Here is a 16,898-nt window from a genome sequence, read left to right on the forward strand (position 1 = left end):
GTGTCGCTCAGCTGATGTCATATTTTCCAGAAATTTGGCAGCACTTCAAAAAATACTCAATTGGAATTATTGCATTTTTGAGAAACAATGGTGCGAGTGGGACTGCAAATCTCAGCAACGCTTGAGAATATTGATAAGGTGGAAATAGATGCCGACTATTCCTTCTTCTTTAAGTTAACCTGCAGCAACTGCGGCGAAACTTCCGACAAATGGCATGATGTTACTGAATCGGAACGCGTGCAGCAGGATTCCCGTAATCCAGATGGATTCAACTTTTACATGAAGTGCAAGATGTGCGGTCGTGAGAACAGCATTGATGTAGTCGAAAAGTCCAGTGGTAAATAGGTTGATTAGTTACTCGATCAACTTAAGTTGACTACTTTCTCTTTATTCTTATAGTACCCTACACAGGTGACGATGCCGGCAAGTTTAAGACCATCGTGGTCTTCGATTGCCGCGGTGTGGAACCTGTGGAGTTCTCACCACGCTCGGGCTGGAAAGTACACTCTGCTGAGAATGGTCAGGTCTTTGAGGATGTCGATTTCTCGGATGACGATTGGGTGGAATACGATCAGAAGAACAAAGAGTCCATCGGTGTTTATGAATTCAATTCCAAGTTTATCAAACTAAAAAAGTAACTTGCATTTAAAGTCATCTTGAAATAAAGAATTTGTTAATAATTAAAAACAATGTCACATAGAGAAGCATTTTTTCTTGCAGATTTACTTTTCACATAGAAAATTAAGAGTACGATGAGTCTAATAAATATATAAAATATAGATAATTTAACAATTAGTCGTTTAATATTATGTTGAGGCTTTTTAAGACACTATGATGGTATTATGCAGAAATCTGCACTTATGTTAATGTGAAACAAATGTGTGTTATCATTTTCATATGCATCGACATATGTACATTATTAAATATATATACTCTATATATATATTATGGTAGGTAGCCGTATAATGGAATAAACTCAACGACACTGGTTAAAAGTGATAGCCTTAGGTTATAAATTAATGAATGCGTCAGTAAGATTAAACTTTAAATTATATCATACACACAAGTGTCATGTTCATTCAATTTAACTGGAACTTAATAACATTTTCGTTTTTTTGTTTTGTTTAGAAAATAAATTCAATTCGGCTTTTAGTGGCACTTATCGGCCACAATGGGAAACCGTACAACGCGAATCTCATTGCCGTAGTCACAAACAACCGAATCGCAGGCGAGCATCATGATTTTGGGGCACAGCTGCAGGTTGGCAAAGTCCAATTTGACTTCTCGCGCAGGTTGCCCCGTTCGCACATCCCACACAATTAGGGAACCTGAGGCAAAACAGATCGCAATTAGAATTTGTCGTATCATTATCATTGTTTTAACTTACCCATTTTGCTTGTTACTAACAAGGATGGTGTTAGCATTAACAAGCTGGAATAGGCATTTGAGATGTTTATGGTGGTCAGCAGATTGCCCTGGAAGCGTTCCCACACACAAATACGCTCATCCGTGCCCAGCGAGATGACATAACTGGGCGCACAGGCCAAACAGCTGACGGCACCATCATGCGCTTGAATGTTATACATGCATGCGCCTGTGAATAGATCCCAGACACACAGCAGCCCGTCCTGGGAGCCAGAGCCACCAGTGCCTGGCTGCCAGCGATCTACAAAGAGACAGGTGATGGGGCCGCAGTGTCCGTGCAGCGTGTACTCCACATCCGATTTGTTGAGGCAATAAACCTGCGGCAAATGAAACCAAAAAACCGCTTAGCGTGGGTTTTCATTAAATCATTTTGTCACTCACTTTGAGAGTGTGATCCTGGCTGCCAGTGAAGACCATGTCATTGACCACCTGCATGCAGGTAATTGGTTGCTGATGTGCCAATCTCACACCCTCCAGTGTTATCTTCATCTCCTCCTTTGTTGTCTTTTGCGGGGCTTCTTGTTGTTTCTGCTGCTGCTGCATCATTATTCCAAGACTGCCCGTTGAGCCAGTTCGCACATGAGCTTTACACAGATAAAGACAGCGATTAAACAAAAAGTTCGTATATATTAAGTAAACTTATCACTTACTGCGTCTGTAGGCGGAGGTGAAGCCCCAATCGATCTGCTTGCCCTTGTAATAGGTCTCCAGACGATAGAAATCAAGTCGACCATTCAGGCGCGCCACGATCACCCGATCTCCATTCAGATGAATGTGTGTGATGCCCTGGTTGCGTTTAGCATCCTCCTGGTAGGCACACTTGAGCACACCGGCGGGTGCTTCCCATAGCTCGACTCGTCCATTGGCACAGCCGACGGCAATCAGATTATCAAAGTAGTCGATGCACCAAATCGGCGAACTGGGCAGCTTACGCAACAGTGTGTGTCCATCCGGACGTGGCTGGGCTATCTGCATATCGTTGCGTCCAATGCTGGTTAACTGCTCGCCACTGCGACCATCCCAGACACGGATCTGACCCTTCAGGCAACAGCTGATTATGTAGTTGCCGTCGGAGACGAGGCATTCAATACGATGCTTATGGCCGGCAATCTGGGTGGGCACACCCTCGAGTATGTGCTCGGTTTGTGTGTGTGGCGCCTCCGATTCATGCCAGCTGGAACGCCATTCGGCGTAGTTGCGCGTGCAAATGCAGCGATAAAAGACCACCATGGTGTAGCAGAGCACAAAGATGCTAATGCAGCACAGCAAAATGGCAAAGAAGATCTCCATGGGACTCTTGGGCACCAGCGGCATGCCTCCTGGCATTACCATTGGTGACTCGCGACGCACATCGTCATCATTGAAATCCAAGGGATCCAGCGCCGCAGCCAGAGCTTTCCACTGGAAGTTCTGCTGCAGTTGCTCCTGCGGATTGCGCAGCAACGTCGCCAGTTCGGGCGAGATGGCGTGGGTCAATCGAATGGTGGGCAACAGAGTCACATATTGCCCACTTAGCGACACATTGTACTGCTTCATGATGGTCGACCAGTGGAAATTCGATAGAAAATAGTTCAGTTCAAAGTTGGGATATCTCAAGCGTAGCAACTCGGCCGCCGTCTCGTTCACCTCCGTCGGCGACTGTTCTCGATCCGTTGCTGGTGTCACATAGTTAGGTGTGCCAAGCCGCTCCCCGGTTTGTTTGAATCCCTGTAGAAAGCTGCTGACAGCGCCGCGAGTTGCCTGTAGATGCCGTTGCAGTTCGTAGGTGGTGCTCATGGTGCCGTTTGTTTGCATGCTGAAGAGCTGTTCGAGGCAGCCTGAGTTGTAGACAATCGAGCAAATCCACACGCTCATCCAGATCATGAAGGCGCGCTGAAAGAAACGCGTGCGTGCCCAGAAGTTCACAATTTTAATGCGTTTGGGAATACGTGGCTCCTGGCCTGAACCATGTCCGCTATGTCCATTCACCAAGCTGCTGCGATCCGCGACCACGCCATCGGCAAAGCACAACTTCGGATGCGATTGAGAACGTTGAAAAGTTCCGGGCACAAATGGCGGAAGCGTTGGTGGCGTTGCGCCAAAAAAGCGAAAGTCCTGGCGGCTCAACGATCCCGCTCCATGCTGTCCATTGCCCATTGTGCAGCTTAGCATCATCTTGGGCAGATGTTTGGCCTCCGTGGTGTACTCAGCACGTTTGATATTCATGGCCAGTATTGTGGAGAAGAGCAGCATTTGAAGCATAAAGTCCGAAAGCAGGCCGACAATGGCGAAGATGCAAAACTCCTGAATGACGGGCACAAAGGTGGCCAATCCAATGGTCAAGATCGTGATCTCAGTGAGCAGCGTCTTGGAGATATGCCAACCCTCCTTGCTCAGAGCCTGTGCCACGCGGATCTTCACATCAAAGGTTTCGTTCATTGAGACAACGCTCCTGGTTATCACCAGACTATTCTCCAGTCCCACCAATATGACCAGGTACGGAAATATATCCTTTGACTGCAGGGATATAGTCAAGCCGAAGAAGAAGCACAGTCCCAACGACATCGCCAGGCTGCCCAATGTGGTAACCACACTGCAGAGGGCCAGAAGTATTCGGGAACGGAAAACATCAATCTTCCGCACGGAGAAATAAACGTAGACAAACACCAGGATAAACGCCACGGATAACGGCAGGAATTCCCAGATCTTGTATTCGCCAGGATAAAAGATATACGTTATAGTTGAGGGCTCCTCGACGTCTCCTCCGGTTGGACCCGCTGTCAATGGTGGGTAGTATCGCAACAATTTCTCCTTCAGCGTCTCCAGATACTCGGCATCGTTTTGCTTTAGGATCAGCGTCATGGCGTACTGGATTATGCGAGAGCGTGCGCGAAGCGGATAGCGCTTGAATCCCGTATCCTGCATGGGAAGTCCAAAGAGCATTTCCGCAATCGACACTTTCGATTTTTGTAGATTCTGAAATGTAACAAAACGACCGATTAACAAAAAGGTTGCAGATAGATAAAGATATTGATTAAAGATAGTTGATCGATGGTCTAGTTATCGCTTATCTCTGGAGTGCAAAAATCTCTCAATGACTGGAACGGGCTCTGTGATTGATTAATTGTCAGGTGAATCATATTTGTGGCACGCGCGAATCACGTCATCAATTGTATTCCCCATTTCATCATGACTGAACCAGTTCCACAATTAATCTCAACCGCATTTCGTTTTATGATTCAAATTATAAAGCAAGCTCACATCTCTGGCCTTTAACTAGATGATCTAATTCAATGTATAAAAACCACAAACTCGAAAGTGAATTTATTTTTCACCAGCTCCTTTTTCTTATTATCAAATTCATAATATAAACCACAAAAAATTTATATTAGACATCTAGTGCTGTGGTTAATTTTCAATTTTTATTACTAAATTCATTGAATGGACAAATAAAAATACCTTTATTAAATGATGAGAATAGAAATATAAAAACTGCAAGTTAAAGTTTCTTTGTTGAACAAAATGAAATTGAAGAATTTCATTATGATACTTTAAACACAAATATTATCAATTTTAGTCGGTTTTGCTTTAATTTCCTACTTTAGCTGATAAAACTGCTAAATGCTTAAATCACTTCGTATCAATGAAAAGGTTTTAAATTAAAATTCGAGAAATTTTGCAAGTGCCAAAAATATTTTCTTTGGAATTTAAATTCTACTCGATAATCGTGTCTAATGCATATTTTATTATTTCGGACTAATCTAAAAAATTGTTCACAGTTCTAATCAACACAGAGTCTAATCTATTTCATGTCCCGTTGATTACATTATCGTTTTTGGCATTGTAAACAACATTTTTAAAATTAATAATACTTAGGAAACTACTTTCAAGTTTTCCTAAAATTCACGCTTATCTGATTCTTTCAATAGTTATATGGAAAACTCTTCAAACCTTTTTTGGTGGACTTGTCAAAGAACGGTTTCCGTTTGCCAAACAAAATATGAGATTGTATACAATAAGTGAATGACTCACGAGTCGTAAAGCTGAAGTACTTGATAGATAAGTATCTATATATAAACAAACAACTACTTATGTGTATGAGCAGGTGTGCGTCGAGCTTTTGCTGAATTGTGTGTGCACAATCAATGAGTTAGGGTTTCGCATATAGACGACAGGTTATCTGAAGGAACATACAAAGACTATACACAAAGACTAGGATATTCATTGAAGTTTGCAAATTATATGTTTAAGTTTCTGAATATTAAATAAGGTTGCATAACTAAAGAATAACTATTGAATAATAAAATATTTTGCAGCTTTAAAGGTAGTTTAAGGAAACTTATATTCTATCATAATATTTCTATTAATATTTGATATTCATGAGATTTATCTGCACATTTTATTTGTAAAATTTTAAAGTAAATAAAGAATTCTACTTCAGTCTTCTAAAACATCTATAATTAAGCATTATTTGCTTTAATAGTATTTGCCATATAAATATAATTTAGATTAATTAGTAGACATAATGTAAATAATAAAGTTTCGCTTATATTGATGTTAACTAACAAATCTACATTCAATTAATTCATATACCTTATAAAAATTTACAGCTCGATTGTAATAAAAGCGAAACAGTGCAGTATTTTCGATAAAAATGCCGAATTAATATACCAAGAAAATACTAAAGTATCAAATTGAACATTTGGTATAAACATATTTAAAGACCCAACAACAGCAACCGTTGAAAGAAAGTCATAAATATATATAATATCCTTCTACCCTCGGAGTGTTCATCTGCAAAAGTATTAAACTCGTATTAAACTCTTAAAGCAGATGATATGTTACTTAGGTATTTAAACTGACACACAGACAGAAGTTCATGGCTGATCATCACTGTTTATAATTGAGCGATTGACGTGTCTTAGCTTAGCTTAGACAGTTTGGATACAAAGTACAGCAAAGTTGCATTAATGGGCATGTCAAGTGACTTGGTAAATATCAATTTGCTGCTAAGTGATGCAATTTCCCATTAGCTCTAGCCAAACACACACATACAGACAAACTTCAGACGCTACGCACACACACTTAACACACTTTCAACACGTTCCGGTCGAGAGTTTTGCCACTTACATGATACTGAAAAATGGTGTTCAATATATTTGTGTCTCGTGTAAAGTTTTGGGTATTCTGCGCCCATAGATTCGCCGGTGATAGCAGGAGGCAGCCGTATTCCGGAAAGATTTGATCGAGCTGACCCTGGACGCCCCGTTTAACATTCTCCACGTGCAGACAGTTTTGCTCCAGTGTGCGCTGACTGAAAGTGCAGGGAATTTGATTCAATTAAAGGCAATGTCATGTCGTACTTATTTATATATACAATACTGTACATATCTGTTATGTATATATCTCTGTCGATGTCTGTGTCTGTGTCTACTTACTTCTCGCTGCTCTGATGATTGCGCACAATTTCGAGCAATTTAAAAACTTCATAAAGCGGCGCTCGAAACGCATCCATTAGCTGCATTTCATCTGTCCATGGCAACACGCTAACCCGCAACGCAATCTGTTGCACGTACAGCGCCGGATTGCTCTGCGCCCAAGGCAAATTTCCTCGATCGCTGCTGCTTCCATTGACCAGCGGCGACGACGTCGACGTCGACGCCGATGATGATGATGATGATGATGACCCTGATGGCGACGACGGAGGCGGAGGCTGCCCAGCAGCTGATGCACTGCTTCCACTTTGATTGAAGCCTGAGGAAAATGTTGGCGGCGACGCCTCGCCAAAGAGCGGAGTGTAGCGTCCCTCATAGGGCAACACGATTTTTGTGGGGATTGTGCCAGGTAACGGTATGTTCATCAGTGGATAGCTATATATAAACATATGAGAAAGAGACATAGATTGATCAAATTAATCTATTAACACAATCAAGCAATCAAATTCGTATTCTTCTTCATCCTCAGTTTCGTATTTGTGGCTGTTTTATGGCTGTCAACGCCTCATTGGGTTTGTCATCCAACGCGTGTCTCAAACTTTCCCTCGCTTCGCATTTGTATTTGATTTATCAACAAATTTTTATATTATTCAAGGTTAGCGGGCCAAAGCAATAATTAAAACAACAGCAAACAGCAGCATGAACAATTGAAGCACGACCGAGCCCAACAATAATAATTGCTATTGACCATTGATAACGAACCTGGACAAACGGACAAAAACTGATCAAACACAATTCTTGCTGCATTACACTAACTGATAAGCCAAGCAGATTCTGGTTGACAACTAAAACCATTTTTATACCCGCTACTCATTCGCTACAAGGGTATGCTATGGCAACTACGAATCTGAAGTACGCAATGTGAGATTGTCGATACTATGATAAAATCTGAATTGTTAATACGGTTATGTCTGGGGCAACAATTAGTTATTCATTTTTAATAAATATTCCGAACGGTGAGTGCTCATTTAAAACATACTTGTCGCTGACTGTACTTATTTTAAATAAATATGAACAACTAGTCATGAAGAGTAGACCGGACTTTAAAATATAATATATATTTTATCAACATGTATATTGAATATAGTAACTTATACCCTTATTGAATATAGTAACTTATTACTGTGTCAATATTACAAAAATAATTTAAATAAAATTTGATCTTTGTGAGACCGACGGAAGAAAGGAATCAATTGAATAAAAGAAATTAAATTTCAATGCACTATAAACATATTTTAGTATTATAATATAGTATGTATGTATATTTTGTATATACATATACAGTATAATACTAAATATATGAGTCTAGTATAGAATAATACTATACACATAATACTATTTTGTGTATATCTATTAGGGAAATTACCCTAAACAATAAAAACGATATGCGTGTTTAGTTTTGAAGTTTTTCTCTGGAATAGCAGTATAGTAAGGGTTGCTTAATTCTTGGAAAGTCTTTTAAGTTGCGCTCCCTTACTCACTCTTTAGTAATATTTTCGGTATACCCCATTGGTAAATAAAACATACTTTGCCAACTGACGCTTATTCATCGACATGTTCTATAACACCGTCTGGAATTCTTTTTGGGCATGAAAATGTGTGTGATTGTGTAGTGTACAAATAAATACATAATTTAATATTTTCAATTATCTATCAGACACTGTCCCGTAAAATGAGAATGCTCGGGGCCAACCTGAGGTCTAGACAGTTTTATTTGTTTTTGTTCAGCATGGAAATTGATTAAAATCTTTAAACGCGTGGCATAATTTCAAACGTATATATAGAAATATCTGAGAATATTGAATAATTCAAGTGTTGTGCAAGAGCTAAAAATAAAGTAGGTCGACATTATGCAAATTTTCAGAGGATCTTATAGATTATATTACATTGCATATTGTCCTCAATTTATGGATTTACATCCACATATTCTGAGACCTCTCAAAGCTTTTAGATTACATTGCAATTAAAATGCATTATCAATAAACGCAAAATTCATTACACATTTTACATTTATTCTTTTTTTATTATATTTTTTTATTTATATATGTATATGTACATATATTCCATTGACGTATGCCGGAATGCTCTACGGGTTCAATAATGTTTCTTTTTTTGCTGATAATCAATATTATTATCTAACTGCAAGTCAAGCAATTTTGCATTCCATTTTTATTTTGCCGTAATAGAATCAACTGGATTCACACAGTTATAAAAGAGCTAAGAACTCTTTAAAGATTTCAGACTGTAATAAATGATGTTTGTTTAAAAACTAAAGCTAAACAAATAAATAACCAAACGATGTTTGGTTAATAAATAAAGCTTTGATTTACACTGGGACAAAATTTCTTAAAAAAAAAGGTTTGCTCTTGACAATGAAAATTGAGAATACAATAATGGAGCTTTTAGCGTGAACACATGTGGATCTATTTCAAAACCAATCAAAAAAGGGTGTTTAACGGGTTTACAACGCTTGTGTTTGTTAATTAGTTCAAACATTTCATCAGCTTTAAAATCTCATAGTCATAAAATTGGACTGGTTAAATAAATGTATTTTTAATATCGTTTTAACATGCAATCGCGTTTAAGGGTAAATTCGTATGTATTAAAGAGTACATATCGCACACACATTTAACGCAATGCACATAAGACTGAACATTTCCTAAATAAATTTTGCAAAAAAAACAGCAAATACGCATATGAGTTCTCAGAATTGGGAGACGCAAACTTGTACTACATATGTACATATGTATGCTTACTTATCCATATGTAAGAAGTAACAAATTAGATAGCTCGACTGTGAAATACCTGTCGCTCTTTTATTTTGTGCTGACATCTTTGAAGTTTTCATTAATAGTTAATTTTTTTTTTCTATTTCTTATTATCTGATTGTAAGTAAATTATCAGAATTGATTCATCTTTTAAATATTCACCAGAACTAAGCCATCCACATCAGAAATTGTGGTTTTGATTTTTATACCCGCTACCCATAGGGTAGAAGGGTATTATAACTTTGTGCCGGCAGGAAATGTATGTAACAGGTAGAAGGAGGCATCTCCGACCCTATAAAGTATATATATTCTTGATCAGCGTCAACAGCCGAGACGATATAGCCATGTCCGTCTGTCCGTCTGTCCGTCTGTGTGTCTGTGTGTCTGTGTGTCTGTGTGTCTGTCCGTCCGTCCGTATGAACACCTAGATCTCAGAGACTATAAGAGATAGAGCTATAATTTTTTTTTTCGACAGCATTTGTTATGTTTGCACGCAGATCAAGTTTGTTTCAAATTTTAGCCACGCCCACTTCCGCCCCCGCAAATCAAAAAAATCGAATAACAAGTGTAATTTTAAAGCTAGAGCTACGAATTTTGGTATATACAATAATTACTGTAGAAGTTATGATTCCTGAAAATTTGCTTGCGATCAGATAAAAATTGTGGAAGTTATTAAAGAAATACTTTTGTATGGGCAAAAACGCCTAATTACTAGGGGTCTGAGTTGCTTTGGGTGACAATCTGGTACATTGTGTCGTCTATGGTATATTTTGAATGGTGTGCTGTATCGATATACCAAACATACCATTTGGTATATTTTTAGTATTTTTTTTAGTATTTTCGGTATATTTTGAAAATGATACCGCAATATTTTGCCTTTATTAAAAATGGGTAGCGGGTATCTCACAGTCGAGCACACTCGACTGTAACTTTCTTACTTGTTATTTTCTAGAGCAGAAAGTGTTTACAAATTAATACTATGGACAAGTTTGGTAAAGCTATTAATGTCTAGGTGTTCATATGGACATATTTAGAGTTATGTGGACACTGATTAACTTCCTATTCTTCCTTCTTCTAATTTTTACAGTTAAACTCACAAAATAGAATTCTATGAAATTAAAATCTTCCCAAAATTAGATTTGAAGTTTTCGAAGTAATCAAAGTTGAACAGATTGCACAGTATTTCTCAGCAATTTTTGTATTTATTGTATTTCTACACATAATGTACACATAATTTCTTCGCGCACAAATTTATATTACCCTTGTACCCAATGTATGCCGGGTAGGAGAATAATAAACTTACCACGAAAGCAAAATCGCCATGAGGGCAATGCTGGAGGCGCATGTTGGATAGCTGGACAGAAAAAGTCCATGCTTGTAGTAGAAATGCGCCACAGAAGCAGGCAGTCCGGATGACGATGATGATGATGATGACGCCGATGTCGCTGTGCCCACCGATTGCGGCGAGTTAGCTTTGATTTTTGGCGATTTGTTATTGGTGGCAGCGCTGCTGCCGTTTGCCATCAATGGCAGCGTTGTTGTTGTGGACGCGGCAGCGGCTGCTGCTGTTTTGGCAGAGCCATCTGTTGCGGCAGCCATGGCTCACACACACACACAAACAGTAGTTCACACTCACACACAGACACTCACTCTCGCGGCAGAGAGCTCGAGCCGAATTTACACGATAGTAAACACACAACCACACACAATCACGCACACAGACTCACTGGCAAGGTGAGAGGATTGGTGAACTTTAAGCTTAGTTCTAAAGTCAACCTGACGGAGTTTCAGTTTTGCCCGTTTTTTATGGCTAGAATTACGCAATTTGGCATATGCAACGCTTCATTTAGCGTAGGCGTCGCGACTGCGATATTATTTATTAATAGCGCTGTTGCTGTTGTTGTTATTCTTATTCCTTCTATTGGCTGTTCTATAGCATTTTTGATTTTCGGCATAACAAGAAGCATAACAATAATATCGACACATTTTTGCATTCGCTTGTCTATTGATTTTTCTTTTTCTTGCGCTTCATTCGCACCTTTTGGCCCCACGTTTATATTTGCGCCGTGTAGATTTTTGCAATCACCGCCGCTGCCGCCGTCGACGTTGCCGCGGTTACTATGCTTGTTGTTGTTGCTGTCGTCGTCGTCGCTGTGAGCAATTAATTGACATTTTCGCGCATCTCCGACGGCCGCACGCACGCACACACATGAAAACACACACTGCCGAGTCACAATTGTGACGCGCTCATCGGCGTAGTCAGCGCCTATTTATTATTATAGCAGCCGCTTCTTATTGTTATCAAATTATCAGAAAGAAAAAAGCATAAGAATTGCCTTTGCTGTGTGAATTTATACAATTATCAATTGCCAGGCACTTTTTTCACTTGCTTTTCCTTTTTGGCTATTTAGTATTTTTTACAGCTGCGACGCAAAACTTTTTCCGCACACTTTTATTGTATTTGGCTTCTTGTTTTATAATTGTATATATTTCTTTTGTTATATTTGCGATCTGCATATGCATGTACATATATGATGACCAAATATATTCACGGTTCTTGCTAATTTATTAAACACGTTTTTTGTTAAGCTGTCTCGGATCGAGCGAACTTCACGACACGATAAAGTTATCGTTCTAATAAGAACAACATTAAACAGCTGTGCTCATATCGGTCGCAATTTGGCCGCAAATATCGTATGTTCGTAATCGATACATCGATAGCAATTACACATGTTCAACGTTTTCCATTGCAACCATCGAAACAATTGCGCGCGATATTCAATATTTTAAAGTGACCATATTATTTATTTACTAAAAAGACTGAATGAATTTTGATTTTGATTATATATTTGGTTTTGAGCTCTTATGATTAAAAATGTACATATTATAATATGCTTAGATTGGATTTTACACAAAAATCATACGTAACATATTAAAATAGTCAAGATTCGAATATATTAAATAATTGAACAGCTAAGAACCCTTTAGAACTTTTTTGTTTCGTTAGAAGTATAACCTCAATGAGCATATATCGTTAGCCTTAATTATGTATATTATGTACACTCCCGGTTTTTGTTTATGGTCTTTTTTTGTTTTTGTCCAACAGCATCCCAAGATAAGAACTTATATTTGGAGGATCTATGGGTCTAACTACAGAGGCTATAGGAGAAACCGTACCTAAGTATTGTAAATGTTCAAGTTTAACCAAAGAAAACTGTTATAGTCTATAAATTGACTTATATAATAGACGCAGTCAGCTCTTAACCTGATCTATCGCGCTGTACTAGTCAATCTTTGTCGTTGGCATCGTATACTCGGCCGTAATGGACTCCGCCGTGGCATATTCCTGCTGCTGCAGCTGATGATATAGCACATGTTCCGCCTCCGACTGTGTGTAGTCCTCACAACCTGCAGGCACACCTACGCCGACCACATTGTGTATGCCATTCTCGTTGGATCTGCTCTTTTGCGAGCCAAATAAAATAGCCGTTCCTTTACTGAGAAGTGGACACAATAAAGTCTGGTGACAACAGGCAAACAGTCTGTAGTTTTGACCTTGAAAAGGATCTGACATGGCCGCGCACAGCATATGATCCAGATTAATGCCCGTAAACTGAAAGCGATATATTAAATGTAAATTAATTTAAATGATTAACAGTACATGATGACTTACAATGGAGAGCGGAGAAAGCAGCACGAAGTGATAAAAGAGCATAAATGCTGTGCCGATCTTGGACCATTTGAAATCTCTCGGATCCTCGATGGTATATGCACCTACAATAATGACCAATTAGTTCCAGAATTAATAATAAATATTATAATTAAATACTTGCCACTTCTTAGTATATAAATGGGTATAATGTAGAGCAAAGCATGTTGAATCCAATACGTTGCCTGTTCAAAAGGATACGTTCGTCCCTCGACCTCTGGAAATATAAATGCGAGAAATGGACCATTCAAGTTGCTCATTTGAATGCGAAACAATGCTGTTGTTGTCTTTGTCGGCTTAGCAGCTAGAAGATAAATCTACAAAATGTGTCAAATTAGACAATAATGCGGTTAAATAAGAATCCCAATCTCACCTGCAGACAAGTTTGAACATGACACGGATTCAGGGCAAAGATCATTGAGCGTCCGGCTAGCTTAAAGCCCATTTCAATGCCAAAGATAATGGACATGCTGATGAGCAGAAAGAGTCGCATGGGACTGTGAGGTTTCTGTATCTCATGCGGTGGCGGCAGCCTTATAGGTGCCAGCCGCTTCCATGAGCTGTGCATGATGTAGATGAATAGAGCTGATAGTAACGCCGTCTCTATCCAGCGCCGACGATCCGTCATGTAGTTAATGCATTCGGGACCCGTTGTACGTGGTATCTCATCCGTAATGCCGCCGACAGCCCAATCCCAGTCCATGTTTGGAGTATTTGCTCAGGCTAAGCTCTGACTTCAGACCTGCAAGATAAACATCAAAAGCATTTAAATTCTGTGGCAACTCTCAGCCTTGCCTATGTGCAGCAACCACCCTTATGAGGGGCACCATTAAAAATTAACCGCATTGCGTGTCGCTAACAACCCGAAAAACAACGATTTGTGCATTGTTTGTAAAGTGAGTCTCCCTTTCCCACGAAGTCTGTGGGCCAAACAAACCCCAAGCATGTCTGGAATAGCTAAGAGACAGAACAAACCCAAGAAGGGAACACCTTGCACGAATCCCACTACTTCCCCTTTCGTAATTATTGACACTAAAAAGTATGCTATAAAATTTTCATTTGTTTGCAGGAATCAAAAGGGTATTCAGTTTTCTGATTTGAGATGCCTTTTTTTATTCTTTTATGATCGACCCTTTGAATTAATTTATAATAATAATATAATATAATAATAATAATAATTACTACTTCGGTTAAATGACATTAAATGTTGACAAATGTCTTTGGAGAAGATGATCTTAATGACGTTTGAGCCTTCATCTTATTTGGCCTCGTGTTATTATAAACCTGTTTAAGAAGCATCGTTATAGGGTATTTAGACTCGGATATGGCCTAAACCTTCGTTTTATGCTGTTTGGCTATTCCGGAAATTATTAACCGTGTAAGAGTGTGTGTGGAAACCAAAAAATAGAAAAGAAAAACAACCGTTAATGCAGCACAGGTGAAACAGCGACCACTTTACCGCCTTATCGAACACATTTCCTTCAAGTTTTATACCCAAATAGCAACTGAAGGCTGCCCCATGCACTTTGTGTGGGGGTCGCTTGTTGAATGAATAGTAAAGCCAACAAAAAAATGGCTTGTTGGGGTTGGGGTTGGGGGAGACTGCTAAATATATGGCAAACTACATTGAGAATGAAATATTGTCAACGTTGACAGCTGCCGCAGCTGCAGGCAAACTTGGCTGACTGCCAAGATTGAAGGCCATGCCAGCTGGTCAGTTTCAGTTGAAAATCCATACCCAAACCTAAACCCCCCAGCCCCAAAGTGTCAATTCTCGATGTATACGATACGAATATTTATTTAGGGCCTATTCCAAATTCACTTTTCGCAACCAATTTCACAAATATAAATTGAGCATACTTTCAGGAGTGTACAAAATAAAAACACCTCAATTCACTATTTATGTAAACCTTTGTTTTTTATTTTTATTTAAATTTGAACCGTACTTTTCAAATGTTACGCCCACACACTTGCACATCGAGTAATGAATGCAACCGAAGCAACCAGAAACAACAGTTATTAGGCTCTATTTTCATTGTCAAGAGCAATAAAGTGAAAGAGCGGGGGAGAGAAAGGGAAGGCGATTGTTAGAGCTTTTCGAAAAAGGAATAACAAAACAGCGTTTGAGTCAGCTGTTCACTGAAAATGAACAAGAGAGGGCGCCACCTTAGCCCACAACAATCAGTCTGACTGACGATTTAATAATTCGATTTTTCAACAGGCTTCAAAATCGTCACTTTCTGTTACAAAATATCTCAAATTAGAACAAACTAAATGTATCTGCACATTAGATGCATGTGTATTCATGTATGGTATATATGCATATGTACACATTTCTCACTTTTTAATGCTCGATTTAAGTTGCCAGCCACGTGGTTCTTTTAAAGCTCAACGCGACACTACAAGACGCTTGATATAATCTGTATGTACATATATTTTCCACTTTTGATAATACGCGCACATTCCTAAATTATTTATATTTATATTTTTAAATTTTTATTTATATGTATGCCTATGCTAATGCCATGTTCTCACTTATGAAATTTGCATAGCAAATTTGCGAACAAAAAAAAAGATGAGATATTTGCGAGCCTAAAATAAAACGCGTCGCGACGTCATATGCGTCTGCGGCTGCGACTCTTACTGACTGACGGTCGGCGTCGCGACGTCGCTGAGTCTGTTTTTATCCCCCACTTGGTTTGGGGTTGTTTCCCCTAGTGTTTCTCGCAGTTGACTTTCCCAGAAGAGGTATTTCAATTTGTGAACGTATCTTATATTTGCATTTTTTATGACTACTTGTGCTTAAGTGAAATATACTTGTGGCATTTTAATAATCTAAATTGATATATTAAATATATAGTTTATCATATTTTGGAAGATATGGCAACGGAATACCAAATAAGGCATTAGCTATCTTTAATGTCCTTCAATTTTCAAACTAACCACAGTCCACAATTTACCTCAACTCTCTCTCTCTCTCTATCTCTCTCTCTGACGCTCTCAAATTCAACACGGACGCTCACGCAGAGCTTTTACTCTCCGACTTGAGCTTTCGCTATTGAGGTCTATGTCAATTTGGCGCGAAAATAAAGGTTAGTCGGCATATGAGTACAAGGCACACTCTCGCCCATATGCATGTGTACATATGTTTGCATGGAAAGCTTCTTATCGGACGCGACGGCTACAAATTGGATTATAAGACAGAAAACGCACCACCTATGATCTGATTTAAGCAGCTTTAGCAATTTGTAATATGTAACTATTATATTATTTCATATAGGTCGCACCAGAACTTTATAATACTTATATGTTAATGTGCAGCGTATCTTATTAAATTTAAAAAATGAATTTATACCGTTGAATCGAGGAATTTAAGAATTCGCGACGTTACATTTAGCGAGCACGACGAGCGACTGCGAAATTGTAACTGTAACTATAAACAACAAACCAAAATGATCAACTAAGAGATACCCTAAGACTTTGCTTGAGTCTTCTATGTACAATTGTTCAATTATTGAATTG

General features: G+C 38.9%; 3 protein-coding genes across 5 annotated transcripts; 1 reads left to right on the forward strand and 2 right to left on the reverse strand.

The window, feature by feature from the left end:
• Nucleotides 1-21: 21 nt before the first annotated feature.
• Nucleotides 22-690, forward strand: LOC133842365 (UPF0587 protein GA18326). The gene is made up of 2 exons (XM_062275423.1): nt 22-337; nt 400-690. Exons 1-2 carry the CDS (start codon nt 88-90, stop codon nt 636-638), a joined length of 489 nt encoding a protein of 162 aa, XP_062131407.1. The 5' UTR covers nt 22-87; the 3' UTR covers nt 639-690.
• On the reverse strand, nt 557-12,271 carry LOC133842355 (sterol regulatory element-binding protein cleavage-activating protein). Its single transcript, XM_062275407.1, has 7 exons — nt 10,971-12,271; nt 6,843-7,274; nt 6,535-6,718; nt 2,076-4,380; nt 1,807-2,009; nt 1,388-1,742; nt 557-1,328 (listed from the first exon to the last, which is right to left on the reverse strand). The coding sequence occupies exons 1-7, from the start codon at nt 11,264-11,266 to the stop codon at nt 1,150-1,152; spliced, it is 3,954 nt and encodes a 1,317-aa protein (XP_062131391.1). The 5' UTR covers nt 11,267-12,271; the 3' UTR covers nt 557-1,149.
• Nucleotides 12,272-12,495: 224 nt separating this feature from the next.
• Nucleotides 12,496-16,007, reverse strand: LOC133842361 (transmembrane protein 164). Of its 3 annotated transcripts, none has more exons than XM_062275415.1 (5): nt 15,718-16,007; nt 13,750-14,118; nt 13,501-13,693; nt 13,341-13,441; nt 12,496-13,280 (listed from the first exon to the last, which is right to left on the reverse strand). In XM_062275415.1, the coding sequence occupies exons 2-5, from the start codon at nt 14,077-14,079 to the stop codon at nt 12,951-12,953; spliced, it is 954 nt and encodes a 317-aa protein (XP_062131399.1). In that variant the 5' UTR covers nt 14,080-14,118; nt 15,718-16,007; the 3' UTR covers nt 12,496-12,950. The 3 variants fall into 3 exon arrangements, with proteins under 3 accessions (XP_062131399.1, XP_062131402.1, XP_062131401.1); XM_062275418.1 differs by having other exon boundaries at nt 15,912-15,997; XM_062275417.1 differs by lacking the exon at nt 15,718-16,007 and adding an exon at nt 15,323-15,415.
• Nucleotides 16,008-16,898: the final 891 nt, after the last annotated feature.

The sequence above is a fragment of the Drosophila sulfurigaster genome, chromosome 3 (assembly GCF_023558435.1).
Source record: "Drosophila sulfurigaster albostrigata strain 15112-1811.04 chromosome 3, ASM2355843v2, whole genome shotgun sequence".
NCBI classification, from domain to species: Eukaryota; Metazoa; Arthropoda; class Insecta; order Diptera; family Drosophilidae; genus Drosophila; species Drosophila sulfurigaster.

Excerpts from the sequence above, each read along its gene's own strand:
- LOC133842361 (XM_062275415.1), bottom strand. The coding sequence starts at position 14,079 with ATGGACTGGGATTGGGCTGTCGGCGGCATTACGGATGAGATACCACGT. Across the intron at positions 13,694-13,749 it reads ATGTTCAAACTTGTCTGCAG|ATTTATCTTCTAGCTGCTAA; the intron begins GTGAGATTGGGA and ends CACATTTTGTAG. Across the intron at positions 13,442-13,500 it reads CATTTATATACTAAGAAGTG|GTGCATATACCATCGAGGAT; the intron begins GCAAGTATTTAA and ends TCATTATTGTAG.
- LOC133842355 (XM_062275407.1), bottom strand. The coding sequence starts at position 11,266 with ATGGCTGCCGCAACAGATGGCTCTGCCAAAACAGCAGCAGCCGCTGCC. Across the intron at positions 4,381-6,534 it reads ACACCATTTTTCAGTATCAT|AATCTACAAAAATCGAAAGT; the intron begins GTAAGTGGCAAA and ends GTTACATTTCAG. Across the intron at positions 2,010-2,075 it reads CACCTCCGCCTACAGACGCA|CTCATGTGCGAACTGGCTCA; the intron begins GTAAGTGATAAG and ends ATCTGTGTAAAG.
- LOC133842365 (XM_062275423.1), top strand. The coding sequence starts at position 88 with ATGGTGCGAGTGGGACTGCAAATCTCAGCAACGCTTGAGAATATTGAT. Across the intron at positions 338-399 it reads TGTAGTCGAAAAGTCCAGTG|TACCCTACACAGGTGACGAT; the intron begins GTAAATAGGTTG and ends TTATTCTTATAG.